Source organism: Tupaia chinensis, unplaced genomic scaffold (genome assembly GCF_000334495.1).
Source record: "Tupaia chinensis unplaced genomic scaffold, TupChi_1.0 Scaffold000184_1, whole genome shotgun sequence".
Lineage (NCBI taxonomy): Eukaryota > Metazoa > Chordata > Mammalia > Scandentia > Tupaiidae > Tupaia > Tupaia belangeri.
The window spans coordinates 326,365-342,810 of NW_006159659.1; the positions used below are offsets into that span (position 1 = coordinate 326,365).

At 44.1% G+C, this 16,446-nt stretch overlaps 1 protein-coding gene across 2 annotated transcripts in view; it reads right to left on the minus strand.

The window, feature by feature from the left end:
- Window positions 1-15,393, minus strand: part of MAP7D2 (MAP7 domain containing 2) — a 58,458-nt gene extending 43,065 nt beyond the window's left edge. The window contains exons 1-5 of one of the 2 annotated variants that reach the window (XM_014587116.1): window positions 15,315-15,393; window positions 14,012-14,175; window positions 6,703-6,814; window positions 5,728-5,823; window positions 2,900-3,010 (exon numbers count right to left, since the gene is read on the minus strand). In XM_014587116.1, coding sequence (XP_014442602.1) covers window positions 2,900-3,010; window positions 5,728-5,823; window positions 6,703-6,814; window positions 14,012-14,175; window positions 15,315-15,390 — 559 coding nt within the window. In that variant the 5' untranslated portion in view covers window positions 15,391-15,393. The remainder of the gene's footprint in view (window positions 1-2,899; window positions 3,011-5,727; window positions 5,824-6,702; window positions 6,815-14,011; window positions 14,176-15,314) is intronic. The other variant, XM_014587115.1, reaches the window with a different exon arrangement.
- Between the last annotated feature and the right edge of the window lie 1,053 nt (window positions 15,394-16,446).

Here is a 16,446-nt window from a genome sequence, read left to right on the forward strand (position 1 = left end):
TTTGAGACGTTTTTGCTATAGTGCATGTGTGCTCACCAGAAAGACAGAGAGAGAGACAGAGAGATAGAAAGTGAGAAATCACTCCCAGGGGGATGACCACGCTGCAATCCCTTCTCCTCCATTCTCCTCTTGGGATCTTGGGCATGCATGCACGCACACGTGCCTGGCGTGTGTTTAAGCCACTGGGTCTGGGACTCAAACTATGGTTGACTACATGGGAGTCCAGCAACATAGCCATCATGCCAACTGCTGGTCCCCATGGGCCATTTTTTGATTAGTGAAACTCAAAGTATGTGCTGAGCTTTTACTCTGTGCCAATCATTGTGCTGACTCATTTAAACGTGTTATCTTATTTCATCTTTATAGCAATCTGAAAGAATTCACTTATAGATAAGCAAACTGAGACTTAGAGAAGGTAATTAACTTACCCCAAATAATAAGAGCTAGTGGTAGAGCTGATTATGGGACCCCAGACTGTGGTCTACAAGCTATTTTGCCAAGCCATCTCTTTAAAAAGTCTACTAAGGGGCCGGCAGGTGGTGTGGTGGTTAAGGGTGCTGGATTTCCACATGGCTGACTGTGGTTCAAGTGCCAGACCTGGTGGCTTGCTTTCCCACTTTCCCTCCCCCTCCCTCTCTCTCTGGTCAAACAAAAATAATAATAAAGTGTTAAATGAAAAAAATAATTTAAAAAAGTCTACTAACCTCCATAGCTTATCAAGTGGATTTTTCTCCCCTAATGTACACACCCTTGGTCAGAAAATAATTTACTCACCATGGTGACACTTAAAAGAAACATGAACTGCAAAACACTAGCAGGTAAAAATGTTATTAACCATTAAAGACAATTCACAAAGCTAGCAAGTAGAAAGCAAAATACAAAAATTCAGGAGTAAATCATAGGCTGACCAATAGCACTTTGGGCATTTTCCTCGGTATCACCAGCTCGGCCTCGTTTTACCTGAATCACTGGCCCGCTCAGAGAACATGAGCGCAGTTCTGCTTCTGGCTAAAGAAGCCTGTGTGGGTGTCAACAGTCGCATAACAAGAAAGGTTTCCATGGGACTAAGGTGCATGCGATGAGCTGAGGGATGGAATCAAATGAAAATTTTTAAAAGCAAAATTAAAACAAAAGAAAATATAAGATGCTTAAATGATACAGTGCGTGATGTAAATTAACTTTTGGGTGGCAGAATCAATGTGGAAGATACTCTAACCAAAGATGGTTCTGGAGTTTGTCATAATAAAATAAAACAAATGGTATGCCATTTAGAGTTTGGGAGAGTGCATGAATTCCCCTGGGGTGCCAGAATTCCTTTAATATACTATTACAGTACAGTGATCTGCACTTGAAAAGAACTAGCCCACCTCCCAAGGTGTAATGAGGACTCAAGTAATCATTTACTCACCAGATTTAACACTGACAAAGAAATTATACCTACACTTGTCTTAGGTCCTCTGCAGAGATGCTGATTTTTTAAATGAAATATGTTATTCTGTAATAGTTTAAAATATATCATTTCATACTCTTTTAATATAAATAAAGGCAAAAATGAAGTTAGAAGCACAAAAATAAAAGTAGCCAACTGAATATCAGCTTTATTGGAAGACAGTAGCATTCATAATGCAAAATTCAACTATCAAAATATTTTGATGATTTTGGAATGTGTTATGTGGTAATGAATTAACTTTTCTACTAACTTGTATTTGTTGGGTACCTATTGACTAATAAATGGTTTTGGTCTTAAAAATTTACTAATAATACACAGCAGATAATTCATTTGTCAATAATACATAGTAACATTTTGCTCTCTTTACATAGCAGAAAAAATAAAAATAAACTTATTAATCTGTAACCATGTGATTTAATGAAAAGGTATGGAATATGCCTGCTAATGGATCCGCTACATAGTTAAGAGTGTGCAGGGGTTTTCTCAGGCAGCTCTAAGTTCCTTCCAGGTTCCTGGTGCTTACCCATAACCTGCATCAGAGATCAGCAGCATTCTGACACTGATGGGGTCTCTGACACGCATGCCCTGCCTTTAGGATGGAGAGGTGAGGTCAATGCCAGTAAAAACCACCAGGAAGGCATGCTGGCCTGTTCCAAGGCACAAACATCCTCCTGCTTACCCCTTGGGGGTGACCTGACATGCACCTGACACTTCTTCAGTGATGCTTTAAATACACACTTACTTCATAAAGAGCTTCCCTCCCTTCCTTAACCTACATATTCTGAAAAGTATAAATTCAGATTTCTAGTGACTTATCTGAGCCTCTGTTAGAACACAGTGTTCTAACACTAACTCTATTCGAGTTCTGGAACTGGCACATTCATATCCATCATCTCCCACCTCAAAACAGAATGTCTACAAAGGCTGCTCATCTTTGTCTTCTTTTAGAGGCTTCGTAAGTTCTGCCACTTCCGTTGTCATCTACAAAATGGGCAGGCCTACAAACCATGGATGACCATAGAGCCTCATTTCTTCACATAACTGAGCTGTCCCTATAACTGACTCATCAATTCTGCTCTGCCTCTCCTGCATCTCACCACTGCTCAGGCAGTGACTTTTTCAACGGTCACATCTGCCCACTGGCCAATTGATTCCTGGGGAAGGTAACCCCTGCATGCACACTGTAGCAAATCAAACAATTTCTTTCAGACTGGGGGGATATAATTAATTTCTGTTCCTAGGCCACAACCTGTCTTTACAGGGCAATACCACTTTCCAAAGTCCCTCTGATGAGGCCCTGCGACTCCTACACTCATACCCTGAAACTAGGACAGTGGTAGGATTTGCAGAAGGCTCAAGGGGTGGGGGCTGGCTCTCACAAAGGCCAACGTTAGATGCTCACACCAGAAAGAAGCAAACTGGAGAGACCCGGTCTGCACATTCACTTGCCTCGGTCTGGAGAATGGGTTATTGCCGCAGTGGATGAAGACAGGCGTTTACTCATGGGAGGCTCCGTCTGCTTTTGCAAATTCATGACTGATGTTGAAAGTTTGTCACATGCTGCAGAGAAACGTATTAAAGACATTGGTATTCACACCACTGTAGACTGAGAAACACATATCCCAAAGTGTCCTTCCTGTCCTCATCCACACACTTCTTCAACTACCGTGGCACAGCACACTCTGCTTCCATCCCCCTGGAAGGCTTAGCTACAGCAGCCATTAGCCAGCAGCCAGATCTTCTGCAATTTCCTCACTGGGTTCTTTTCTTCAGTTTTAAATGTTCAACTTCACTTAACTGTTCAGCTAAAGTCATGCTGATCCTACCAGCAAATCATTTTCTGGCATGCAGGGATCTTTTTCAAATATATTCATACCACACGAAAGCAAAACCAACCTCAATCGCCACTGAACAACATTTTATGGTCTGACTGAGACTGTGCACTGAAATGGAACTTTCTCTGAGGGTTACCTGTGGTTCAGGTTGGAGAGAGCTGTAACTTGTAATGCAAGGAACTGTATTTAGACAGAACTACCTTTAGCATTAGCAGTCAGTTTTCTTCTCATTATTAGGGAATGGCCTTTTCACAATTCTTTAACTATTGAAGGTTAGAAGGTTAATGTGTGGCCCTGAGTTTGGTGTGCTCATGTTCCAGTCATTATTTCAGAGTGGTTTTTTAAATTAAACCATTATGGAAAATAAATATGTGATGACAGTATCCTGCCAAGCTACCTCAGAGCCCAAAGCAAAAAGAGAGGTGATGACAGTAACCAGCCAAGCTACCTCAGAGCCCAAAGCAAAAAGAAAACTATGCTCTTGGCTACAGGGGAAATACACTTACCAAATAATTTTCAAAATCTACTCCTTTGCTCATCTTGTTTTCAAATGTGAGAACTGTCATGTTTGATCATTTCTGTGACCAAGTAACAATCTTTAGTAATTATTAATTAACAAGCTGAAGTATAATAAATTTGATTTGGGAATAAACATTTAAACTTGAAAAGTCATGATGCATTTTTGCCTAGAAAAACATAGAAAAAGTATGTCATGACTTTTCCTACAACCCAATAATACTCCTACATTTCCATTTTTAACTATTTTTTAAACTACTTTAAAGTTCTGGAAAAAATTAATCATTAGGAATGACATAAAACTGGGCCAACTGGTGGTCTGGTGGTTAAGGTGGCTAGATGCCATCCCACATGGCCAGCTGCGTTGCTTGAGTCCTGGACCTGGAGATGAAAAACATACAAAGCACAAGTGCATGCATGTCCAAAATCCTGAAAGGAGGGAGAGATGGAGAAGAAGGGGTTGCAGTAAGACCATGTCCCATGGGGGATGCTTTCTCTCTCTCTCTCTCTCTCTCTCTCTCTCTCTGCCTCTCTCCAGTGAGTGCCTTCTGACAAATTAAAAAATAAATAAATAACAGAAAACCATTATGTAGGGGTGCACATTTTCCCTTTGCCTCAGGCTCCAATATGGCTCATCATGGGACTGAAGCTTAAAAATCTGACATGGATTATTTCACATTAATTTTGTTGTTGTTGTTCTTTAATCATATTAAAGCGGCAGCAGGTGGTGTGGTGATTAAGGTGTTGGATCCTATGTGGCTGACTCCACAGTTCAAGCCCTGGACCTGGTGGCCTAAAAAACACACTAGGCCTATGTGTGTGCATGCCCAAAATCCTGCGATGAGAGTGGAAAAGGAATCACAGCATGGCTATCACCCCTGGGGGGTGATTTCTCACTTTCTCTTTCTCTCTCTCGCTGTACCTCTTTCTGGTGAGTGCACATACCCTATAGCAAAAAAAAAAATCTAAAATAAAAAAAATCACATTAAAATATTATTTTATACTGACTACTGAGACTTTTGGCATCCTCGAATCATGTTCTTAAGTCAAGTCCTACATTCATCTGGCCCTGGTACTAGCCCTGAGGGCTGATCCCCAGTGGTGCTCAATCTACCTGCACCTCTCCTTGGGAGCAGGCCAGTGTTAGCACTACAGGTGACCTGGTCCATGCAGCAAAGTCTCAAGTACTAAGCACCAGCAGTAAGGATTATTCTTGTCAAAGGAATGCTAGGAGCCAATGATATTTATTCCTGCTTACTAATATGACCTTCTGCATTGCTGATAAATACTGCATTCCTCTTGCATTTTTTTTTCATTTGCCTGCCAAAGATAAATTGAATTTCTAAAGTCACTAGTAAATGGGAACAAAGTTTTTCCTTGTTCCATTCTTGATCTAGACCATAAGAATTTCCCAGGCCTGTATCAAAAATGGAAAGCCTATTAGAGATTAAATCAAGCAGAAAGCCACATTCTCTCCTTAGATTTCCTGTTAGTTCTGCTAGATCCCTACCTCTTTCTCTCAAATACCTCTCCAGAAATTCATCACATTAATACCAAGTCAAGTATTCCATTCAGAACTCTGTGATTACAGATTTTGGTCACTAGAAGTGATCAAAATCAGATGATTGAGTCTGTTAAAAGATCTAAATACACAAAAAATCAAATACTGACAAGATTTTCAAGGCAGGAGTTAATGAGTTGAGGATGAAATGTCTCCAGGGCACCAAAATGTAAGGCATGCACAACTCCACGATGACAGAGGAAAAAAGGAAATATGGACATGTCATTCACATTTCTAGAAAAAAAATTATCATGGCTCAGACTAAGAAATTTATTGTGAAAGTGCTTGAGACAGACATGGTGATGGAGGAGGGTGATCAGAACAGTTATCACAAAATGCCATGGCACAGTGACGCTCGGATATACCGTTGGTGGGCTCGGCAGTGGTGACAGTGGCTCCTGCATCCGGAGGGAGGGTGGTGGCTGCTAAGCCTAGAGGGGGTGGGGTATTTTCTGATTCACCTACACAGCAAAAACAAATCAGAGCAAAGAGAGAGGTAAAAGAAAAAAAGTCCCAATTTCTTGGTTTTTTTGTTTGTTTGGGTTTTTTTTTAAGATTTTAATTAGGAAGTTAAAAAAAGTAACTGAAGTGGGTTTTTAATATCTCGAAGCAGGAAAAAAAAAAAAAAGAAAGGAATACTCATAGGCAAAAGGTTAAAAGCACACTACAGCAAAGTCAAGACTAGCCTATAAATTTAAACCCACTTGTTCTCAGAACGAGCTATTCCTGCGTGATAGAGTGCTGAGATCACTGAAATGCAGCAAGATACTGAAAAGAGGGAAAAACCACCCAGAGACTGGTAACAATCTACATATTAAATCGAACGTCTGAAAATTTCAAGATGAGTATGAGCTGGATAATGAAGTAAATAAGTCACCTTAAAACAAAATCTAAAGAGTAACCAAAATTAATAATGAGGAAGGAAAAAGCCCCGTCCTTTTTGAAGGTAACTGCGGCTCTGCCTTTCCTGGTCATGGTCAAGTCCAGAGTGCTGACTCAGCCTCCTGCCTTCACTTCCCCTGAAATCAGATTACCCCAGGGCTCAGCAGCTGAATCCAGCTCACCGGGCTCTGCGATCTTTGTCTTTGCTCTTCTTTTGCCCTCTCTCAAAGCCCAGTTAGTGAACCAACAGCTACTTGCTAGCAAGAAATCACACAACCCTTCTTGAGAAATGCATACACAGGAAGCTTGGCAGTTTGAAACCTATCTGAAAACAGTACCCTAAAGCAGTGCAAAGCATCCTCTGGCTCACACAGGCACCCAGCCATGCCCACGCTCTCCTGCCTGCCCCATGCTCTCCCAGCGGGCCCCGACTCTGTGGAGACAGCCCCTACACTTACCATCACGTCCTCCGGGCCCTGCAGCCAGCGAAGCTGCCCACGAACACTTCTTCTTCAGCTCCAGCTGCTGTGTGCGCTCCAGGGACCTGCGCATCATCGCCTCCAGCCGCTCCTGCTCGGTTCATGCAAAGCGTCAGTGTCAACAGGGAAGATTAACCATCCAGTCCTACCGCACTGCTGCCTCAGTGCGTGGGGTGAACACCCAATGGGCTTTCAGTGCTCAGCATCCAAAACTCAGGCACATGTGCCCTGTCTGCCACACCAGTGCGTTCTTACCGGGTGCAGAGTAAACAATGCGGCTAGGCTGGCGCTGGCTCCTGAACACCAACACCACGTCCCATCCCCTCCCCTCCTCTCCCTGGGGACAAGCTGCTGAGAAGCTGCTGCTGTGCCAGGCCTTGATTTATTTAAGAATAATGCCCAACAAGCATTAACTCTTTGAGGTCTGTCTCAAACCCCATTTTTCCAATGCAGTAGAACTGGAATTTTACTCCAGAACCAACTGAAACCTTTCCAGTTGAAAGTATAAAACACTCTGATTTAAGAAAACTTAAAGAAAAATATAATTTGAGCTTTTGTAGCCTTAAACATAACTGTTTGGGGTGATAGATGACTTTGAGATTTTTTTTGCAAAAGCCCCATTTACAAATTAGAGCTTCTTAAAGGGGAATCATTGTTTTCTCTATCATAACATTTTCCTGCTATGTAGTATTCTAGGGATAATGATGCATACTTCAAAATTTAGAAGAGTACAGCGCCTTCTGGTCTCAAAGTTAAGCATCCATGCATTCCTAGGTTTGGATATAGGAGAAGGAAGAACTGAACAATTTTTAAGCAGAAGAGAGAAACAACAGCCAGGCTTCTCTCTTAACAGAGGATTTATCAAAAAGCTCTATGATACTAACCACATTTTACATTCCTGAAGCTGTCCCTGGCACTAAAGTGAAGCAGTTCTAATTCTGCACCCCGCCACCTCAATGACACAGCAGATACTAATTCCTCTCCCTACCTCCATTGGAAAAGGCCCCAAGCAAGGCAAACAGTTACACTGACACCCTTTAGCCTTCACTAAACCCAACCCTGACGTGCTCCAGTAATTGGGCTAATCCTAGCCTGACTCCAAAACAAAAAGATAGTAATTTTCTGATGGCTTAAAAAAACAAGCAAGCAAAATTAATTTAGGGAAGCATCAACTGAGTAACCATGACTTAAGGATCAGGAAAAGGCTCCTTTATTTCACTTACTAGACACATACAAAGGTCACTGAGGATGTATCTGGATTTATCCCTTTTGTCTGCACCAAGGGGATGAGATGAGCATTTCACTTCTCCTTATCTCAGCCTCCTCTGCATAATTTTTCTCTGAATAGCACTTTGCTAAGAGGCTGCCTCTCCAGGGACCTGATGAGCACAAAGGGGGAATTTTTTCCTCCTGTAAGTCTCAGATTTGTATTGACTATTAATTGTACCATGGTTTTTGGTCTAAGACTCTACAGTCAAGAGTGTGCAGTTCCTGGCAGAGTCCTGTTCTCACGACCCCAGCCCATTAAATTCTGATGGCTAATCCTGGTGGTCTGCCCAGTAACAGCTGGAGTTTGTAGGGCCAGTTCTATGGTGCAATGGCAATGTACTACTTAACAGAAGAGGAATTTTCCATGGTTTGAATCCCTGGCCCAGTCAGCCTCAACACACATGCCAGGCAAAAGTGCCCAGGATCTGATGGGCTGGGGGACTGGAGAAAGGGGACTATAGCATGACCAAAGCCTGTGGAAGGTGCTTCACTTCTCTCTCTCTCTCTTTCTCTCACACACACACACACACACACACACACACACACTCTATTATAAATAAAGGGAAAAAATGTTCAAAGTTGGGATTTGAAGGTAATAAAACTTCTCCTACATCTTAATTTGATGCCTGAGGTGTAGTCACTGGGATGAATGGCATTTCATGGTCTGAATTTATCACAAAGTATCAGGCTGTTGGAAAAGTCATGAAACATTTTTTGCATAGAAAAACAGAAAAAAATACATCATGTCTTTTCCTACAACCCAACATTTAACTAATGACCTAAGTTGTGTTAAAATCTTTCATTCTTGAGTATAATTAGTGTATTTAGTATTAGTTGAGTTATGATAGATTACTACATGCCAGAAGGACCTCAGAAGATACTTCGTCCTCTATAGAGGGACCAATGAGAATGCAGGACACTGAGACTTATCGGGTCAGCCTTACCAATAGCAGCTAACTACAGGGCAAAGTTATAAGCAAGTGCTCACCTAAAGCTAGAACTACTCCTGGATTGTGCCTTTAGAAAAACTACCTCTGCCATCTGTTCCCAGGGCACTGAGCTGCTCCAAATTCAGCTACCGGAGAGTCACTCCTTTAGGCCTAGGCTATGAAAATACAGCTATCCCTGAGACAACGATGCAATCGTGATGTATCGCCCACTTTTGCAGAGTTGATGAAAAACAGGTGCTCACCAAACTATGACAGAAGGAGACAGGGGACTTATGGAACCCAAAAAAGTCAGAATGGGGTGATCCAAATGTGCCAAAACCAAAACTTGTCCTCTATGCTCTGGTGTTACAGGCTAGTCCTGCATCAGTCAATACTGCTTAGTGTGTATAGCTTTCTTTTCCATCACTTAATAAAATGGGAAGAATCCTAGATCTGGAGTCAGGAGATAAAGATTCAAATCTGACCCTCTGCCTGCCACTTTACCCTATAACCTTAAGCTAATCATTTCATGACCTTGGGCTTTAGTTTCCTCACCTTCAAAAGGGGGACACTAGTACCTACATGGTCAGAGCTTCTCTAAGTCTCTAGAACACTGACTAGCATGGTACCTGATATGGAAATCCTTAACCATTGCCGACTGAGCCTGCACTTGAAAGGAGAGAATTATCAACAGGACAGTTTAGAGCAGTGGTTCTCAAACTTGAGCACACAGACATCAGGATCCCATAAAGGGTGTATTAAAAGGCAGATAGTAGGGGTTTATCCCCAGGGTTTCTGAGGCAATATATCTGGGATGGTGTCTGCTGAGAATCTGCACTTTTATTTTAAATTTTTTTTTAGTTTATTATAAAGGTGCCAGTGCTTTTTGGGGTGGTGGGGAAGTGAGCAAGCACCCTTAGGCAGATGGCTACCTGCAATCCTTCCTCCTCTACTCTCCTCTAGGCATTTTGGGCATGCATGCACATGTGTCTGGCATGTCTCCCAGGCTGCTGGGTCTGGGACTTGAACTGCACAGAAGGCCATATGGGATATAGCCCCCTTAACCACCATGCCACAGGCTGGTCCTAGAAAACCTGCACTTCTAACAAGTCCCCAGGTGCTGCTGGTCATGGAACCACACAGTTAAGAGCCACTGGGTAGAGGAAAGGTTGAGCATGAGAAACTAGCATGTGAAAGTTTGATCACACCAGAAAACCAGTATTAACAAACAGAACTGCAAACTACAATTCCTGCCAAGTTCTGGTGCTCCTGAGTAGCATCTAGTGATGAACAGAGGATGGGGAAAGGGCAAGGCAAATTCTTGTCTATTGGGGCGGGCTCAGTGGAAGGAAGAAAACAAGGGTGACCTATGCTGACCCCTTGAGCTCCAATTCCAGACCTGCCTGGACAAACCTGGGAAATTACAACCACAGTGACCCATTGAGTGGGCTTTCAACAAGGTGGGGCTTAGACAGTGTTTCCCAACAGCAGTCTCTGACGGGGTAGGGGTGGGGGTGGGGGCTGTGCCTTTTCCACTGTTCTTATTAAATGAGTTGAGGGAATGATGATGCAGGGACAAGCTCCCAATGGCCCTCAGCAGGGCTCCCTAAGGGAACAAGCTCCCTGCAAAAGATGTCTGTGTCTGGCCAGGCCAAGTGGTCAGCATGGTGCCCTGCCAGCCAATGCCCTCTGATGGCAGCCAGCTCTCAGCTAAGTGAAACTTTTGCTAAGGTGAGTTCAAGACATTTCTCGTTTTACACCTGGTCTAGTGGGTTTTGCTAGAACAAGCAGTATGAGTATGAGAAGTTTCGATGTGTCGAAACAGCTTAAAAAGATAATGCTATTCTTTGGAAAAGGCCTTTCCCAATTATCTCTCCCCCCCCAATTATCTCTTCAGTGTGAGGAACATGGAGTTGGTGTCTCCACGTCATATTTTCCAGGGCTACCAGTCAGGATGCTGTACCCCTGAGTGGAGAATGAGTGAGCACACTGTTGTCAGCCTTAAATGAGGTGATAATAACATGTTCCAGCAGCTCAATTCTTGGGGCTATGTGGGTTGTAAAAACTCACTTTAAGGAGAAAGCTACCTCCAGGGATACGATTGGTTCAAAGTCAGGGTCTCTAGTAGATATTGGACCTTCCTCCTTCCCAACCACCTTCCACCACTGCCAACTCTTGAGACCTTTGGAGCCAGACCACTGGTGGGACCCACTTCTGGGTTGCAAAGAATGACATTATAGCAACCATAAGAACATGGAAGCCAGGGCAGGGCTGGGTGGGGACTGGGGTTCTTATGACCCTTACCTCTTATGAGCTCCTAAGTATTGGAGCCAGAGGTAGGATGTGGTAGGGAATGCAAACACTTTCCAACAGTCCAGAGAGGAACATGGGCCTGCAGAGGATGAACAATCTATCCGTGACGCTTTTCTCTGGTTGGCAGAGACAGACTGTGACAACAGAACTTAAATCTAGCACTGTGATGAGAACCAAGACTCTCCACCTCCACAGCCAGGCACAGAGCAGGCAGCATTCCCCGAGTGCTCCATAAAACATGGGGCGACCACCGTGGGTTTCTTTTGGAAAGAGGCTTCTCCAGTACAGACTCTTCCCCTCTCTAAAGATCACTCATGAGAATCCAAACAGGTGTCCGCACAGGCAGAAAGCTGATGCTGACGTGGTTACCAGGCCAGCCCGCATGAGGCAAATCCCTGAGCTACTCCTGTCTCCTGGGCCCTAAGGGTGGGAGCAGGTGGCAGAGAGAGACTGTTGCTTCCTTGGGTTGCTACACAACTGCAGGAGGCCTGGCTCTCAGCCCTGTCCTGTGTGCCTAGGGAGAAGAGGAAAGAAACTTAGTTGGGTTTGTGTGGACAAGTGGACAAGGGTCAGGCAGCAGCCTCCACCACCAGCACGTCAGGGATGCAAGGAAGCACGTAAGTGAATAAAAAGTTACCCAGAAGTGAAACCACTACATATTCAGCTGCACTAAGACCAACTATCGAGCAGGAAGCTCCCTCATTTGCAACCAGGCAGGGGAGGAGGCTATTCAATTGAATGTGCCCCCAGCACTTTGTTCTAGTTAGGGAAGTTATAGGCAGTAGACAGAAATTGCCCCAAAAGCAGACCCCTGTGGCAGTGTAGGATGTGTGAGAGAACAGGAGTGTCTAACCTGAATTCTCAGTGCCCCTTCCTGGGAGCAACAAGGACGAATTTCTCCTGAATCGGCAACCTACAGAACGTCAGGAATCAAAATGAGGGGACAGGGAGGAAGGGGACAAGCTCGAAGTCATCAAGGGATGGAGGATGGGAAGAAACTGAGTGAGTCCAATGACTCATGACAAATACACAGGCTGGAAAAGGAGACATCTTCCAAATGACCGACCTGTTTCTACAGACTCTGTGCCATAATCATTTTTGGGTAGCTCCCTCAACCTTGCTTCAAGCCAAGGTCAGCTGAATAACTGAAAAAAACTGAACATTTTAGAGTGATTATCCTGTGCTCAGTAAAGTGCTGGGCACTTTCACAACAGGCACCTCCTTTAATTGCTGTAACCAACTCTGCTTTGGGCTATGCAGTGAGGTAAAGAGGTAAAGTAACTGGCCTCTGGCCCCCTGGCCACCAATAAGATCACAGCCAACCACAGTGAACCATGACTAGGACCCTTGCTTAGACCTTCATTCACTAAGAGGAACAAAGAAGTTTCCAAAAATGGGTGCTTCTTGGGCAGTGGGGCGTGTGTGTGCTTGTATTGCTTGTATGTGATTTTAAAAAAGAATTATTATTATTATTGTTGTTGTTATTTTGACCAGAGAGAGAGAGGGTGAGGGAACGTGACAAAGCAAGCCACCAGGTCCAGGACTTGAACCGTGGTCGGCCATGTGGGAGTCCAGTGTCTTAACCACCACACCACCTGCCAGCCCTGTGACTTTTTTTTTTTTTTGAGGGGTTTTTGCTATAGGGGGAGTGCGCTCGCCAGAAAGAGAGAGGGACAGAGAAACAGAAAGCAAGAAATCACCCCCTAGGGGGAATGGCCACACTGCAATCCCTTCTCCTCCAGTCTCCTCTCGGGATCTTGGGCATGTACACACACGCACCCAGTGTGAGTTTAAGCCACCAGGTCTGGGACTTGAACCGTGGTTGACTACATGGGCGTCCACTGACATAGCCATTATATCAACTGCTGATCCCTGGCCCCATGACTTTTTAATTAAGAAGAAATGGGTAAATATAAATAGTGATAAACAGCCATTGAGAGATTTAAAAAATACTGAATTTATACAAGCTTCTTTGTATCCTACACTGTTGGAGATGAAGAAGCCTCTACATTGTTCATACTAAAAGATGAGTCATTATGCCTTATGAATAAAAAATGATCATCACCTGATTTAAGGTTACAATTACATCCTTAAAATATACTCGTTAAGAAAATCTATAATCCAAATATGCTTTCTACATATATTTTCAAAGTTTAGTAATAAAGGACTCTGTAAGGGTAATTACATTCCATTTCTTCTTAAAAAGGTAACTGGGAAGAGAGGATGGTGAAAGCGAGGGACCACATTAAAGTTCAAATACACCAGGATCTCTGTATTTTGAGGTTGACTAATTTTCCAGTGGTAAATAATAGGATATTATTCTCCACCCTCCTAGCTCTGCTCTGGTTTGGTGTTTGCCCTTGGAGGCAGGACTCTGGGCAGGAATTCCTGGCATCTTTTCAGAATCCCTCTGAGACTTAATTTACAGTCAGATTGGGTTAGGCCTAGAAGGGGCCTTGGAGGCCCCAAATCAAATCTCTTCACTTCAAAAACAAGCAAATAAAGGCCCAGAGAAGCCAACCAGCTTGTTCAAAGTCACACAGCAATTGAGCCCAAGTTAACTGGCCAAGTCTATCTGTCCCTAAGCCAGTGCTGCTCCTGCTGTATCACATCACGCTGCTCAAAGAAGGCACAGAGAGCCGCTGGGGAGAAGGTGCAGGAGCAGGTCTCTCTTATACCCTAAAGCTGAGCAGGATGCCCAGATGCCCTGAGCACTAAGCCCTGTGTGAGCTGCCGAGATGGCTGGGGTGGGGCCTGGGGCTCCTGGGATGCACCACCTCCTCCTCCCGGAGCTTCTGCTTCCTCTTCTCTTCCACAGCAGCCCTCTTCTGGTCCTCCCGCTGACGTTGCTCTTCCAGTTTTCGCCATCGCTCCTCAATTTGCTTTTCGTACTGGAGTTTGGCTCTTTTCTGTTTCTCTAGGATCTGCTGCTCTCGGGCAGCTAGGAAGGAAGCAGAAGAGAGGGGTCACCACCACAGCAATTCCATGCTGTCTGGATTAAGATAAAAAATACAGATGCAAGAATGGAAACCCAAAAAGCCTGGTAGGATCTTGGGATGCACTGATTGAGATGAAGGGTGTTGGCACCTCTGAAACTAGCTGAGTGCCCCTGGACATGGTAACTATATCGTCTTTCTGCCCCAGTTTCCTCCTTTGTGATGTGGGGACAGGTGTGCTTGTTACGTCACAGTGCTGTGAAGACTGTAGCAGACAATGCACATAAAGTACTAAGTAAGTGCCTCCCCACACAAGAGCTGTTACTACTGTCATTGAGTGGAACTTGTGCACAATGGTTGAGCCATGAACTGTGTTGAGAAATGACAGCTGTAAGGGAACACTCACTCAAAAACATGTTAACTGTGCACGCACTATGCTAAACTGGACAAGGGGGTAAAACACATGAATAAGACTGGCCTTTCCACCCAAGATGTTTACTGAGGGGCCCGTAACTCCACCTAACAAAATCGGAGGAGGGTTTCCTGGAGGAGGCAATGGTTGAACTGGCCAGCAGGAGGCATTCAAGAAGAAGAACCTGAATGCTCCTCATCTGCTTCAATTCAGTGGGGAAACCAGCATCTATCTACTTCATAGCACCCTATAGGGCACACTGAATCTATCTGTTCATAGCTTGCAAGAGAAAACGCTGCCTTTATGAACCAGGGATCCCTGATCTAACACAGAAAAAGGTTTCAGTGCCAGATCTCAGTTCTCCCAAAGATGGACCTTCTAGATGCCCAGGAGAGAATCTGAATGAGTCCACACGGTGGATACCTGAGGAACTCAGGACATCCCCAGGTCAGGGGCAGCAACTGTTTCTCTTTCTTCGCCATAATATCCACAATCCCTAGCATAGAGCCTACAACACAGCAGAGGGTCAATGTTTGCTAAGGGAATGAGCAGACTGTTCTGAGAATTACATAATAGTTACAAACATGTCACTTGCAATGTAGATTCACTCCCAAATATTCATGTTCACTTATTAATAGCCCTGGCGCTCATGGAGTTCTAACAACCTTCAGAAGATACAGACAGTTACAGCTCCATTCTCTTAGACCTAAACAGTCAAAGTGCGTGACTTACCCAGACATTTTTCTCTTTCTTCTCGTCTTTCTTTAGCTAGTCTTTGTCTCTCGTCTGATTTTAAAAATCCGTCCATGCCTATGAGAGAAAACACGGTGATTTTCAGTTCTTCATTCCCTCTCTGCTGAGTACTGGAGAGAGCTGGCCATATGCAAACACCGTCCATCAGCAGCACACTTATCCGAAGGAAGTCTGATCTAGCACTACTCACTATGTACACAACCAGGTCCCCTACAGCCAAGAGATGCCGTCCAAGGCTTGCCCACACACATGGAAGTTGTGCTATGGTACTGCCTGCACCAAGCCCTTTCCTTAATGCTCTGCCCTAGCCCTAGAGGGGTCAAAAAGTGCAATAAATGACAAGGGCCTGACAGCGTACAGAGAAGTCCATCAGGCGTCCCCACGTCCAGCTCCCAGACCTTAAGTGAGACCACCTGTGGGGAAAGAAGAGCGACAAAAGAAGATAAGATTTTGGTTACTGTTTATTAGACAGATACTGAGCTTTACTTTCTAAAGGAGCCAACTGCTAAGGGACACATATGAACTCCTTAGGTAGATACCATGAAATACAGCATTTAAGTTCAATTTCAGTTCTGCCAAGTTTTGTCTGGTGCCAATCTTAGTATCTTAGAATCATGAAGAAGAAATAAATACAACAATTCCTGTTTGTCATTCAAGTATCTGCCATAAGTAACATGGAACAAACGATAGCTCCATCATGTCCAGGGACTCTCCCTAGAGTTCTGTGTCTCTACTCAACCCGTACAGGACCCTAAAAAGCTTTCTTTTTCTTTTTGTTAAGCTTGTTTGTTTTTTCTTTCTTGAGAAAGAGCGAGAAAAGGAGAAAGACTGATTCATTAATTGGTGGGTGGTAGTCTTAACACACGATCCCCACCCCCCAGCCTCCTACCCAGCCAAGAGCATGGGCTGCCATGGGTACACCAACCAGGACTTGAACCCCAGCTTCCCATACAACTACAGTATTGTGCAGCAGTGCCCTACCTAACCTGTGTCACTGTGCCTGGGCCCCTAAAAAGCTTTCTAAATCAGGGCCATCTCTGTGGCCTAGTAGTTAAGAGAATTAGATCTCACATGGCTGACTGTACTATTCAAACCCCAGACCCGGTGGCCT